General features: G+C 38.9%; 1 protein-coding gene across 1 annotated transcript in view; it reads right to left on the reverse strand.

The window, feature by feature from the left end:
* LOC138414068 (collagen alpha-4(VI) chain-like) overlaps window positions 1–16119 on the reverse strand; it is a 62858-nt gene that overhangs the window by 40941 nt on the left and 5798 nt on the right. The window contains 7 exon segments of the mRNA XM_069540655.1: window positions 2057–2107; window positions 4513–4575; window positions 5600–5662; window positions 6632–6694; window positions 8469–8534; window positions 12580–12615; window positions 12733–12786. Of these exon segments, the coding sequence (XP_069396756.1) occupies window positions 2057–2107; window positions 4513–4575; window positions 5600–5662; window positions 6632–6694; window positions 8469–8534; window positions 12580–12615; window positions 12733–12786 (396 nt within the window).

Here is a 16119-nt window from a genome sequence, read left to right on the forward strand (position 1 = left end):
AAGAAAATTTGATGATACAGAAGAAAAAGGCGACCCTTGCAAGAGCTAGAGCTTTAAGGAAGCAAAAAGAGAATGGAATCCAGTCCACAAGAGGAGAGATGAGGCATACAGACACATAAGGGCACTGACTCTCATCCAGTGCAGTGGAAGGAAGGCAGGACATGTAATCACAGAGGCAAGCAGGTGGCCTCCATTGTGGTGGATGTATGTAGCAGTTTTCTTCTCAATGATTCTATTTAATTAATGAAATAGGAAGCACAGTCGTCTGCTGAAAATGTAGAAGAGAAAGCAAGTCTTGGAGGTTTGAGGGGAGAGGAGAGGGTATAAAATAGTCAACTTGGAGGGAAGAAGAGTGAACTGACTAGGAAAACGTTGTCGGCTAAGCAGCAGTAGGGCCATGAGGGAGACCATGATGTGTTGCCAGGAAAAAAATCATGCAAATGTAGACTGACTCTCTGTGTTCCACAGTGTTAACTCTATCACAGTGAGCACAGACTGCCCTTGTGCTTAGCTCACAGCTGGTATGTGGCTCAAAATGTGCCCGTTTGAATTCTACCCAGAATTCCCTGCCATACAAACTCTCTCCTAAAGAAGAAAGACTTAATTTGCCAGGATGGGGCTCCAGTGGCTAGATTCTACACTCAGCTCTGTCTCTAGCTGTGTGACCATAGGCAGGTTACTTCACTTCTCTGAGTCTCCATGTTCTTATCTGTAAATAGACAAGGCTAAGCTAGATGATCACTGATCTAGATGATCACCCCATTGTCCCATCATTCCACAGATATTTACCAAGAGCTTACTGTGTTTGGGGTCCTTTCCTGCTTGATAAAATGACAGTGGTGCCATCCTGCAGCCATAAGGGAAACAAGAGAATTGAGACAAGTCAGCCCAGAGTCCTGTTCAGTAGCTGAGCATCACTACACATTCCAGTGATCTCCTAGTTTGTGAGGCAATAAATGTAACTTGTAGACTGAAGAATAACTGTAGCTAATGACATTTGATTCATTCAGCAAGCTTCACGTGGCTTCCATGCTTCAGAACCTCTGTCAGTGACCCATGAACTACATGTTAAAATACCAGCTTCTTATAGGAATGGAAATATTCAAATATACTTATTGAACACCTACTCTCTGCCAGGTTTTATTCCAGCAATACAAAAATGAATAAAATGTCTTGAAAAATGATACAAATGAACTTATTTACAGAAATAGACTCACAGACATAGAAAACAAACTTACCAAAAGGGAAAGTTTGGGAGGGATAAATTAGGAGTTTGGGAGTAACCTATGCACACTACTTTATATAAAATAGATAACTAAAAAAGACCTACTGTATAGCACAGTGTACTGTACTCCAAAACTTGTAATAACCTATAATGGAAAAGAATCTGAAAAAGATTTATATATATATCTCATTTTGCTATATACCTGAAACTAACACAATGGCAATTTTTAAAAATAAATTAATTTAAATAAATTAATTAATTAAATACTTAAGAAATATTTAAATGAATAATATGCAAGCCTGCTGTCAAGTTCACAAACTGGAAGTAGACACAGGGATAAATTATAATACAACCTAGATGGGAAAGGCTACTGTAGAAATATGAACAATGGGCTTTAGGAACACAGAGCATAGCACAACAATTTCTGTCTGGGGAAGCCCAATAGGGCATCCACAAGGAGAAGCTGATATTTGACTTGGTTTAAGAAAAGGAGTAAAAATCGTCCAAAAGAGGGAGATGGGGAAGAACATCCCAAATAGAGGCAAGAGCGTTCGCAAAGGCAAGGAGTTGGGACAGGGTCTGGCATGCCTAGAGCTGGGGTGGGGCCATCTGGCACAGGTGGATGATGAGGTAAGGAATTTGGTTTTTCAATAAGGGAGTAACAAACCCAGCTTTTATTTTTTAAAGCTGGAACTCTGGTAGCTACAATATGTCATAAACAACATGTAGAAATCATTCCTGGCATACCACTTGGGTAATAACACTTATTCTAGTGAAATAAAATAAAAACTACAGTCTTTAGTTGAGAAAAATCTGTAAGGTAACCCTCACCTTTGTTCCTTTTCTTCCTGGACGTCCCTATCCATCTGGCCTAGAAAGACCCTAAGAAAATGATACACAATGAATTGTAGAGTCATCCACATCAACACTCGGTCAATAATATTATCCAAACTAGGGCTTGCCTGGTGGCGCAGTGGTTGAGAGTCCGCCTGCCGATTCAGGGGACGCAGGTTCATGCCCCGGTCCGGGAAGATCCCACATGCCGCAGAGCGGCTGGGCCCGTGAGCCATGGCCGCTGAGCCTGTGCGTCCGGAGCCTGTGCTCCACAACGGAAGAGGCCACAACAGTGAGACGCCCGCATACCGCAAAAAAAAAAAAAAAATATATATTATCCGAACTCTTGGACAAATCAGCAGGTGCAAGGAGGTAGAGAAAGCAGAAGGAGCTTGGTGGAGGGTTGCAGGGGTTTGGTGGAGGTTTACCCTACCTTTACAGGATAAACACTAGACTACCTTCATAGGCTAAGGAGCGGATAAGGGTTTAAAATTTTAAAAGACTATGAGATAAAACTTTATAAGACTATGAGATAAGTTTGTGTGTGTGTGTGTGTGTGTGTGTGTGTATGTTAATTTTTAACCCTCTTTTCAGCAAGATTCTGACCTCAGCAAGATGCTACCTTGGTTGTAGGAAGCCAAGTCACTGTACAAAGTTCCCCCTGGGCTAACCTTGCTTTCTTTGTAGGATAAAATAACAATGGAAGAAGTTCCAGAATTGCTAAATCTCTAAGGATAAAGAGAAATCTGGGGGGTGGGGGGAAAGACTGGGATAGAGACAATGTCGTGCATATGATATAAACCCAGACAGACTTGAATTTTTATGCCACTTCCACTGGTTCTATGAGTGACCTTGGCCAAGTTACTCAGCCTCTATAAGATTCAGCCTCCTCATCTTTTAAATGGGGATAATAATATCATCTACAAAGCATGGTTTTTGGAAAGATTAAGTGGAATTGTGCATGGAAAGCACTTAGCATGATGCCAGGCACAGAGAAAATACTTGATAAGTGGCCATTATTCTGCTGCTGGTGGTGGCTGGAGTATTGGTGATGTTGGCAGAGGAGTGTAATGGTGGTGGTGACGGTAGTGGTAGAGGGGTGGTGATTCATGGTAGTAGTGGTCATGGTGATGGTGATGTTGTTGGAGGTGGTGGTGGTGGAATTTGACATGGTGTTGATGATGATGGTCGCTATGAAAATGTGGACGATGCTACTGGGATCTTAGCATCTGTACATGTAGACAGTGAGCATCCTGTAATAAAGAGTGAATTCAGAACCTTTTAGTTGTTCTTTGCTGAATGGACAAAGACTGTGCCTAAATCAAGTAGATCAGCTGAGGAAAAGTTTTTTTTTTTTTTTTAATTTTAAGCCACAAGAATCATGGCTATGACCTAAGGAGGAAAGTTTGAAATATTAGAAAATAAAAAGGAAGGTAAAAAAAAATTGCCAGAAATAAATTACTAAGGGGGAAAAAGGATGCAAATGAGGTTCAATTGCTGTTACACCAGCTTCTCTCTGCTTAAGGACATGCAGGGCCTCCAGCATCTTCAACTCCAGAGGCCCAAACTGTATATTTTGGAGATTCCCCCTCTGATGTGATACCTTCAAGAAAGGCATTGCTCCCCAGCTTTTTCTGTCCCAGAGAGAGGTCAGCAGGCACAAGCTTTGTGTTATTTTAAGTCAAGATATTTTAAAGCTAAACAGTGTTAACTTCATCATCTGATTTGAGTGTAGATGCATTTGATAGTAATCCTATTTTTTTTCCTTTCCACATTTAAGCTTCTTAGTCCTGTTTTTGTTTCCTCTCCTTGCTAATAACTGCAAGTTCAGTGCGGAGTGCAAAACAGCTGCAGGTCCTTCCTGCTGTTGATGAAAGAAATCTCAGAAACATGAGTTGGAAAGACAGCATTACTCTGTATTATAAAGCTAATTCCAGTGAGGTAATGAATTGAAAATAGTCATGAAATAACTAACTTGCTCTCATGTTCAGAGTGATGACTAAGGTAAAAATGCACAGCCCTGCAGATCATCCCTGGTCTCCAAAGATTATTGTTGTGCTCTGAATAATCAAACACAGACCCTTAAATGTTTGCAACTCTGATTGGCTGTCTTACTTGTTTTTTTGGGAAAAAAAAAGTGTCATTGAACATCTCTGTATTCCTAAAGACTCAAATGCTTGTAAAATATCTTTGTCAAACAGAAGAGTCTCTTTGGAACTTCCCTCTTCAACAACATGTCAGAAGGCAAAATAAATCCTGAGACACCTTTGGATTCTTTATTGATATAAGGAGTTTGGGAGTCTTTGAACTATGTAGATTCACAACAGCTCTACTGATGATCATGTCATATTTGTGACCCCAAATATTCATCAAGAATGTTAGAATTTTGTGTGGAACAACAACAAATAACAAGAAATTTGATCAGGAGTCCAAAACAGAGAAACTAGACTTACAAGTTTCCCCCTTGGTCCTTGTAGACCCGGCGGTCCTCTTTCTCCTGCATCACCAAGCTCTCCCTTTTAAAATAAAAAGTAAAAATTAAATTAATTTTCTGCTATGAGTTCATGCAATTTTATGTCATTTTCCTTAGAGGTTTTATACTCCTTTCAAGTCCTCTTGGCATCATCCTACAGTCTAAGGTCAATATCTTCCTCTAGACTTTGTTAAATACAGGTAACTAACAAATATAGTGAAGATTTTGGTACTGAAAATTAACAAACCAGGTATGCAGCACGAGTTAAAGAATTTTATATTACTATGGCTTTTTCTAGGTGTAAGTGTATGAAACTATATTTGTGCTGAGTCTATATGTTTATCTATCTATTGATGTATCTTTGTCTACTAATATATGTGTCCATCTAACCATCCATCTTTCTATATGTCTGTCTAAATATCTTTCCTTCTCTGTATACATCTATCCAGCTACAAGATAATGGACAGTCAATATCACCACCAAGGGACTTCCCTGCTGGCACAGTGGTTAAGAATCCACCTGCCAGTGTGGGGGACACGGGTTGGATCCCTGGTCCTAGAAGGCCCCACATGCCGTGGAACAACTAAGCTCATGTGCCACAACTACCGAGCCTGCACTCTAGAGCTCCCAGCCACGAATACTGAGCCCACGCACCGCAAATACTGAGCCCGCATGCTGCAACTACTGAAGCCCGTGCGCCTACAGCCCGTGCTCCACAACAAGAGAAGCCACTGCAACGAGAAGCCCGCACAGGCTAGAGAAAGCCCGTGGGCAGCAACAAAGACCCAATGCAGCCCCCCCCAAAAAAAAATCCAAAGCCATGTCAAGTCTCTATTATCACAGAGTACTTATAAAAAAAAAATCCAAAGCCATGTCAAGTCTCTATTATCTCAGAGTACTTATAAATATATATATATTTATATACATATTTATATATTTTTTATATATATATATATATCATTACCCAGCACATCAGACACTCATGTTGGAAATGATCATATAAGGAGATATTCATATAAAAGATTCCAAGTTGCAATCTAGGAAGTGTGTTTTTTTCTGACATTTACCTTCATTCCTCTTGGTCCATCTTTTCCTTTTGAACCATTTGGCCCTGGAGGCCCAGGATTCTCCTGTAATAAGACCATGACCCAAATCATCTCTAATGTTTGATACAATTAATTTTATCCTCCAAAGTGCATAATAGACACATTTAACCTCTGAGTTGGGGTTTGAGGTAGGGCAGTAAGGTGTTCTGTGCAAGAGGCCACATCCTCCACATACCAAGAATTGGAGGAATTACCTGTCTACTAGAGGGAAAAATACCATCTGATTAAGACACTGGGAAGACAAAAGCCTGGACTTTTATCCACTCCAAATAGAAAATATGATCGAATGAGAGTGAAAATGATACGGTCAGTTATGGGGCTTGACTTTTCCCAACCAAGAGAGAGATGGCTTAGGCCATTCTGAATCTCCAGATACACTAATCCCTGGCTTAAATTATGCTGCTTGGGTTTTTAAAGCTATCTCAAATGCTCCTTCTGTAGGAAGCCACTCCTGATTGCCTGATCTGACCTGATTGCCTCAGCCTGATCTGACCCTTCTATGAACCACGGGATAGCGAGTGAGGGAGGCACTAAACAGGCACTAGAAAGACCCAAGCCAGTTCAGCCACCTACTATCCAGATGAAAAGTTATTTGATCCCTTTGAGCCTCAGTTTTCTCCTCTACAAAACTGGGATAATTTTAAGCAATGCTTCCTTATATGTTTGTAAGGAATAAATCAGTCATTTATGGCCCTTTGATACTACTATTTTTTTCTTTCACTATAAGTAAGTATGAGCATGTGTTACACACCCCTGTGGCTCAAACCAATCTCATTCATCACTATATTCCAACAATATACTTAGAGAAGAAGGGGTACATAGCTGGTGATCAATGTCTACTGCCTCGAATTAGCTATTTCTAGAAATTCCTGATACCCACAGATTCTAGAACAAACAGTGTAGCTTTACGTTATTTGTCCAGGGACATGCAGGACTATGAACTGACCATTGGTAATGAGCAGCTGTATTGAGCTGTTACTTTGTCAAACCTACCTGAGCACCCAGTAAGCCTTTTTCTCAAGAAATTCCTGGTGGTCCTCGCCTTCCTCTTGGTCTCTGGTCCACAGATGAAATTAAAATTCAACCAATTTTTATAGAGCTATTTATTTTCCACAGAACCACAAAATTATCTTGGATGCTAATGGAAGTACAAATTAAGGTACTCTGGCCCATCACTATCCCATGTATCACACTTGAATCAAGCAGCCTCTGCCCTCCGAAGCACCCCAACTCACTCGCTCCAAACTCCCTCCATCTGAAGCAGGATGTATCTATATTTTTAAGCACCTCTCCAGTTGAAGCTGATGGACACTAAAGTTTGAAACTTGCTTTTATATTTTAATTCACCCAACTAATTTTACATCCTAAAAGGGAAATGAGAGGAGCTGCTGGGATACTGATCTCCTTTGAAAAATCAACCTTTCCCTTATCCACACAAGGACTAAGGACAAGCGTTTGCATTCTGATATTACCAAGAACCCAAACACATCTAAGTGGCCTAATCTCACTGGGTACATTGCTGAGGAGCTGTTCATTTTCTCCCCAATCTATTTGACTTTATCGATTTTTGACACTTTAATTTTTCTCCAGCTTTTCTGAGAAATTCTTTCTATTAGAAGCATTGATCCTGGCTTCTATACTCCTGGGTGAGGTATTGTAATTATCTGTTTAAACAGACCATCATACCCACACCCCAGTGGGAAGGTGAGAATCAAGAGGAGTTTTTATGGATTATCTTACTCATGGTTGCTCCCCTTACATTGAGCTGTATAATAAAGTGAACTTAAAGAAGTTCAGGACATAACAACGGTGAGGGGCAGGGGGGGTGCCCACATTTGAATTAAGCCAGTGATCAAAAGGAAAGCCAAAAATATCTCTCAGTTGTTTCCCCCTAGATTCAGATACTATCTTCTATCATAAAATAAGTACAATTTCTAATAACACTTGATAACCCACTTCATTCTTTAGTACTTTTGTCAAGTAGAAAAAACAGCAGAAACCTTCTCAATGACAATCTGACACTCATAGGAATTTCAAAATTGTGGAGAATGATTCAATGTGTTAGTAAAATCTTTTGTTTTAAAGTTCTCCTTTGAGGATCCTTGGAAACAATTTGGCTTTCAAAATAAAGATGCAGAAATTGTTCCAGAAGGGTTTACAGAATGACATATTTGGGTTATGCTTAGAAGATTACAGAAGAACTGGTTGGAGGTTTAATTTCTGGTTATTATCAATAGCTTGCAATGCCCCACTGGACTGAACTCCTTCAGGGCAAGACCCTTGCCTTAATGGTATGTATGACCCAGGCATATTTGCAAAGTGCCCTCTGTATACCTGACACTCAATAAACACTTTGCTGATTTTTCCTGCCAAATTGAATACAATTTTAATGAATTAAACACTATTTGAGTAATTTGCATACACAGCTTCAGAGGCAGTAGTTAAGAGCATAGATTTTATAACTAGACTGCCTGAGTTTGAATCCCATGTCTATCACCTACAAAGCTATGTGAGCTTGGCCAATTTACCTAACTTCTCCATCCCCACTCCATTTCTCCCCTGTAAAATGGGGATGATAAAACCTCCCCATTGAAGGATTGAATGAGCTAATACAAGTGCTAAGGGTCATACATAGGACATAGTAATTGCTCAAAAAATATTAGCTACCAGGGTTTAACCTGCCCAGAAGAGAGGCTATACAATTTTCTTTGGGATGCCCTGGGAGGGAGGCATCCTAGACCATTCTGATACATGTTAAATCCCTATCAAATAATTTAAGTTAAAAATTCAAACAAGTAGTCTTCAGCACTAAAAATAAGTTCCCTGATACAATCTGTGAGCCTGGATACCCAAGTTCTCCTTTGTAACCCCGTTCACCAGATTCTCCACGCACACCCTGTCAAAACGAATAAAACTTAGTGAGTTCGCTAGGCACCTTCAGTGTCCCTATTGAAGGCAACTTTCCCTGCAAGATGTCACTTGAAAGCCATAAGAGAAAGGCAAAAAAGATCTGCGTGTCTGCGTTCAGTCCCCTTAGGATCAGAGTTGGAAAGGAAATTGCGGGGGTTGGGGTGTGGTTCCCACTTATTTGGTTAGGAAAATGCAAAACCACATTTTTACTGTCTTTCCCAGTCTCCTTCCAATATCTAAGCTAGTGGTGGAAGCAAAAATACTTTGTTTAAACAACCCAAACTCCCATTTTACATAATAACTGGTTCCTAAAAGCGCATCCACTCCTTTTAAGGGACATGGGCTAAATGCTTGCTGGTGTTAAGGATGCTTATTCCATGTGAGGAAACTCAGAATGTTGAGCACAGCGACAACTGTGACATTTTGGAACAAAAGCACAAAAAGCACACAAAGAAATAGCAGAAAGCTGGCTTTAAAACCCTACAGATTCTTACAGCATTAAGCTAGTTTTCTAGGCAAGGGGTGAGCTGTTAAACTGATTCATCCGGTAACTGATTTAATTTCTCCCTCAAATATCTTCATTTCTACAGAGGAGATGTGTTTTCTAAAATTGAGGGTAATACCCACTCTGTGAATGATGCTGCCTTCTTTCTCATGTTGCTCACATGTTGACTAGGTTACTGATTATTCATAGATTTGCAAGGAGAAGAAATCCTAAACTAAGTATTAGTCAATTTGTGGATCAAATACTAGTGCTTCTTAAGTTTTTTAGACCATTCAGATAAATAAGAAGCACTTCTATTAATCATTATGGTTAAATCATTCTGTTCTTCAAGAGTTGATATCTAGATTTATAAATGTGAATCAAGTCTTAAAATGCATGTAGCTAGAAATTTTGAAACAGGTTGTGAAATGTTGTTTAATGTGCACATCACATTAGTGACATTCATGGTGCAACACTTCGGAAAACAATATGGCTCTATACAGCAAAGGTCAGACTCTTTTATTGTAACTCCATGCCTATATTTTTTTTAACTTTTTAAAAATTGAAGTATAGTTAATTTACAATCTTGTGTTAGTTTCAGGTGTATATACATTTATATTTATATATATATATACACACACACATATTTATATTCTTTTTCATGTTCTTTTCCTTTATAGGTTATTACAAGATATCAAATATAGTTCTCTGTGCTATACAGTAGGTCCTTGTTGGTTATCTATTTTGTATATAGTAGTGTGTATATGTTAATCCCAAACTCCTAATTTATCCATGCCTGTACTTTTATATTAAGGAAATTGTCAGCGAAGCAAAAGCAAGAACAAAACAAAAACCTTGTAATACAGCTTTTCTTTACATCACTGACCATGACATCTAAAAAAATAGAAATACCTAAATGTTCAACATAAAAGTAGTTTAGTAAGTCATTTTTCTTCAGCAGAGTAAGATATAATGTTTTAAAGTGATAATAGGAAGATTTGGAAACACAGAAAATCAGATATAAAATACTGTATTCATTATAATAACCCCTTATTATCTATGCAAGTAAAGGAAACACACAAACATAAAAATAATTGCAGGACAGTGGTGAGTTAGTGGACATTTTAAAAGGTAATGATATTCTTAACTTTATCATAATTAACAAATTAAAATTTTCCCTTATTGACAAAACAATCTATGCATTGATTTATTTGCCATAGTACAATCTTTTCCATAAATAAAATATTAGTTAGAATTTCATTTTATTATGCATCTTGCAAAAGCCAACATATCTAATTTTATAGACAATAACAAGCCATATTTTCCCAAGGTCAAAGGAATGTTGTAGTTTGGAGTTCAGCACCTCTGTAAGCTATATTCTTCCAACAGTATTGGCTGCTCTTTAGCAAGTTATAGCCTCAAAACATAAATCAGTCTATATGATCACTGCTCCAACACTGGGTTAACTAGCAAACCATTGGCTTGTTATATAAACCCAGTTCACCCTGGAGTCTGCAAATAGTTATGAATTTTATCTCTTACTAAAAAATCAAAGCTTGAATAGATAAAAGAGTAAAGAACTATAGGGATTGTTGAAAAAGAGCCAAAACTATAGGGATTCATCAAGATGACAAGGTATTAATGGGAGAGGTTTTCTATTAAAGATGGCAGTGTGCACACACTTTGCTCCCAAAATGAGAGGTTGCTGTTCCCAAAGCTGTCCCCAGAAGACAACAGTGCAGAGGCCCAAAGAGACATCAGCCTGGATGAGAGGAGGAGGACAGATGGCCCAGGAAGGAGGAATCTAAGAAAAATAAACCTCACATGTTTGAGTATATTGGGAGGTTATCAGTTGTGTCAAAGAGCTTTATGATTAACTAGTAATAGGCACACAGAACACAAAACAAATGGGGAGAGAGGGTGACTCAAGGAATATCACAGTTAGATAGCTGTAACTGCTATTTATCAGTCAACATCTGAATAATGAATTGATTTGAACAAAAGTGGAGAAAATAAGAGTTGGGGGGAAGCATATGGAGGAGATGGACAGGTTAAGAAAAATCTTTATCTCCCACTGGAAGAAATCAATAGAAAAACATCTAAAACTGAAAACCAAGAAATAGCCAAGTAAGTATGTTCTTTAGAAAAATGGCAATAATACCAGAAGGAACAGCCCCAAGAGATGAAAATAAGTGCGCCTGAAGACCTGGGAAAAAATGGGCAGGGAAACGTTTTTCATTATACGCTTGCAAGTGCAATTTGACTTTAAATTTACCACAGGTTCAGCTCTGGTTTCAATTAAATAAAAAGGAAAAACACAGGAGATGGAGTTCAGTTTAGGGAACCAAAAGTAACCAAGACCCAGGTGAGCAGAGGACCCACTGTCAATGGCTATTTAGATAAACTGCACATAGCATTGCAAAAGTATTAAATAATTTAAAAGTAGGAAATTCCTTCCACTGCGTAGAGTCACTGAATTTCCCTAAAACTTAGCCTAGTCAACTCGTAGACTATTTCTTTCTGCCTTTTGGGGGGCTAAAAACAATAGGCTAAAATGATAGTTCAAGACATTATTTATGTCACAAGTGCTATAAAACTGAATTCAAAGCACAAGAAATGGTCTATTTAAGAATTTATTTCAATCTTAACATTTTATGAGACAGATTAAGATTTTACTTGGTGTCAACAGAATTTGTTTGGATTTGTGAGACTTGGGATTTCTCAATAGCTATGCTTTCCAACATGTTTGGTTTGAAGCCACATACACACGCACTCATTCCCAGGCTCAGAAATGACATAAATCAGTCTCTGACTTTTCCTCCATCTCTAAATCATGAGAATGCTAGAAAAAAATACCAGCAGAGCACGACCAGAATATGTTAGAAAGGAATCTACATAACAAATTTAACTCTCATTTTGTACAAAAATTTTGAAGAGTTTCCTAATCTTTGGATTTGAATCCAAAGCTATGTAGCCTCTAACAACTAACTTCACTTTGCTAAACCTCTATTTCCTCTCTTAGCCCTAAAAATTAACTAATGATGCTCATAACTCCTGGGGTTGCAGAAAGGTTTACATGAGGTCATATAAATAAAGGTCTAGTGCAGTGACTGGTGCTAGGTAAATGCTCAGTAAAATATGATTCCCCCACAGAGATATCCCATTCTACCCTGAAATCACACCATTCCTTCTTTGGAAATAGTAAAAGTTCAATTTTTTACCTTTATTTAGTGACTATGAGATCCCGTTATGCATCCACAGGAAGTCCCACTTCTTTAAATGGAAAAATCATTATTTCAGAGGTAAAAGCAATTCTTTAAGATGTTAGCTTATTTTCCATCTAAATGAAATATTATAGCAGGTTGGAGAGGGAGCAGAGAAGAACCATACAGACTTCTCCTTCTTCATGGAAAAGGTCTCCATAGAAATTTCCCAGGGATCATGCAGCCTCCAACAACCCAACCAACACTCCCCTTTATATGAGAGAACTTATATAAAGTAGCCATATATGTGGAACAAGAAGCCACTCTTCTCAGAAAGCACTGACCTTTAGCCCTGGCAGACCTCATCTTCCTCTTGAACCCTAAGGAGAGAAGGGAAGCAGAGACCTTACAGAAGGAAACAAGCCAGTTTTCACCCCATCATACCTCTATCCTCCACAAAAGCAGATGAAATACATCCCACAAATGGCTATACCTACCTGAGGGCCAACATTTCCCGTTTCTCCCTGAGGTCCATCGATACTAGAAATTCCCTGGAAAGAAAGAGGTAAGGGAAAGACCAGTTTAGATGTCTACACACTTCTGAGTTGACTCTCTAGTCATGGGCTGCCCCATACAAAAGCCACTAACTAACCCCATGTGACTACTATGTTTAAATTAATCTAAAGTAAATTAAATTTAAAATTTTAGTTTCCTCAGTTACAGTAGGTACATTTCAAGTGTTCAATAACCACATGTGGCTTGTGGCTACCATATTGGGCAGCACGGATATAGAAAATTTCCATGATCTCAGAAACTTCTATTGGTCAGCACTCCTCTAGAAGCAAATGGATTTAATTCTGGTGTTTTAAAATATCCATGTCATAAGCATTCTTTACCCAAAGATTGTTTGACAACACCTCAGGGTTCCCCATGCTGGGACAGTAGTCATAGGTGTTCTCCAACAAGCCATGCTTAATGCTTGAACAATGCTGGCACTTCCCTCTCTATCTGCTTCATGTAGGGTACAGCTGGAAAATGGAAACAGGAGGCAAAAGAGTGTGTCTCTGCACACATGGAGTAATGGGTACACAGGGGATGCTATACACCGTCAGATGAGGGAACTCTCTAGAGCTCTCACTTACTTAGGGTCAGAAAACGAGTGGTGTCCAGAGAAAAAATGAGTCCAAGTTTCAGGAGAAATGGAAAACCCCCTTGGATGACAAGTAGGAATATTTTAGATAACTATTCAGTGAAGTCACATGTTAACTCAATAAGAATACATAAATTGGGAAAGAATATGAAATACAGAAACAAAAAAATTTTGGACAAAGCTGTTCTTCCAACTGTTATTTATAATAGATAAAATTCTGAAGCAATTTGAATATTCCACAATACTAGGGAAGTGTTATTTAATTATGGTAGAAACACTTATTGAAATTATTTTTACCAAAACTTTATATGGTAGAAAAAAAATTGTGTTATCATGTCTTTCTTTTCAAGTATGCTAGATTTTGTGAAAAAATAAGTTATCCCAAACAAGGAGAAAAACAAAATGATGATTCCTCACATTTCTATATTGTTTTTTGTATTGTTTTCTATATTGGACATTTTTTAATAAGCTCATGAGATCCTCATCTGACTTTCTCAGGGAGAAGAACTTTGACATCAACAAGTTAGAAGCAGAGATTGGTTCAAGATGGCTGAGTAGAAGGATGTGTTCTCACTCCCTCTTGTGAGAGCACCAGAATCACAATTAACTGCTGAACAATCATTGACAGGAACACACTGGAACTCACCAAAAAACAGACCCCACATCAAAAGACAAAGGAGAGGTCACAATGAGATGGTAAGACGGGCACAATCACAATAAAATCAAATCCCATAACTGCTGGGTGGATGAATCACAAACTGAAGAACACTTATACCACAGATGTCCACCCACTGCAGTGAAGGTTCTGAGCATCACATCAGGCTTCCCAACCAGGGGGTCCGGCAACGGGAGGAGGAATTTCTAGAGAATCACACTTTGAAGGCTAGCAGAATTTGATTGCAGGACTTCAACAGGACTGTGGGAAACACAGACTCCACTCTTGGAGGGCACACACAAAGGAGTGTGCACATCAGGACCTAGGAGAAGGAGCAGTGACCCCTTGGGGACTGAACCATACTGACCTGCTAGTGTTGGAGGGTCTCCTGCAGAGACATGGGGTGGCTGTGTCTCACCCTGAGGACAAGGACACTGACAGCAAAAGTCCTGGGAAGTACTCCTTGGCATGAGCCCTCCCAGAATCAGCCATTAGCCCCACTAAAGAGCCCAGGTAGGCTCCAGTGTTGGGTCACCTCAGGCCAAACAGCCAAAACGGAGGGAACCCAGCCCCACCCAGCAGCAGGCAAGCGGGTTAAAGTTTTACTGAGCTCTCCCCACCAGAGAAACAACCAGCTCTACCCACCACCAGTCCCTCCCATCAGGAAACTTGCACAAGCATCTTAGATAGACTCATCCACCAGAGGGCAGACAGCAGAAGCAAGAAGAACTAAAATCCTGCAGCCTGTGGAACAAAAAAAACACATTCACAAAAAGGTAGACAAGATGAAAAGGCAGAAGGCTATGTACCAGATAAAGGAACAAGATAAAACCCCAAAAAACAAATAAATGAAGTGGAGATAGGCAACCTTCCAGAAAAAGAATTGAGAATAATGATAGTAAAGATGATCCAGGACCTCAGAAAAAGAATGGAGGCAAAGATTGAGAAGAAGCAAGACATGTTTAACAAAGACCTAGAAGAATTAAAGAACAAACAGAGATGAACAATACAATAAGGAATTATTGTAGGAGGAATCAATAGCAGAATAACTGAGGCAGAAGAAAAAATAAGTGACCTGGAAGACAGAATGGTGGAATTCACTGGTGTGGAACAGAATAAACAAAAAAGAATGAAAAGAAATGAAGACAGACTAAGAGACCTCTGGGACAACATTAAACGCAACAACATTCGCATTATAGGAATCCCAGAAGGAGAAGAGAGAGGGAAAGGACCCAAGAAAATATTTGAAGAGATTATAGTTCAAAACTTCCCTAAAATGGGAAAGGAAATAGCCACCTAAGTCCAGGAAGCACAGAGAGTCCCAAACAGGATAAACCCAAGGAGAAACACACTGAGACACAGAGTAATCAAACGGGCAAAAATTAAAGACAAACAAAAATTATTGAAAGCAACAAGGGAAAAACGACACATAACATTCAAGGGAACTTCCATAAGGTTAACAGCTGATTTCTTAGCAGAAACTCTACAAGCCAGAAGGGAGTGGCATGACATATTTAAAGGGATGAAAGGGGAAAACCTACAACCAAGATTACTCTACCCAGCAAGGATCTCATTCACATTCGATGGAGAAATTAAAAACTTTACAGACAAGCAAAAGCTACGAGAGTACAGAACCACCAAACCAGCTCTGCAACAAATGCTAAAGGAACTTCTCTAGGCAGGAAACACAAAAGAAGTAAAAGACCTACCAAAAAAAAAGAAAACAATTAAGAAAATGGTAAATGGAACATACATATCAATAACTATCTTAAATATAAATGGATTAAATGATCCAACCAAAAGACACATGCTCGCTACATGGATACAAAAACAAGACTCGTATATATGCTGTCTACCAGAGACCCTTCTCAGATCTAGGGAAACATACAGACTGAAAGTGAGGGGATGGAAAAAGATATTCCATGCAAATGGAAATCAAAAGAAAGCTGGAGTAGCAATTCTCATATCAGACAAAATAGACTTTAAAATAAAGAATGTTACAAGAGACAAGGAAGGACACTACATAATGATCAAGGGATCAACCAAGAAAGATATAACAATTGTAAATATTTATGCACC

This window comes from Delphinus delphis, chromosome 4 (assembly GCF_949987515.2).
Source record: "Delphinus delphis chromosome 4, mDelDel1.2, whole genome shotgun sequence".
NCBI lineage: Eukaryota > Metazoa > Chordata > Mammalia > Artiodactyla > Delphinidae > Delphinus > Delphinus delphis.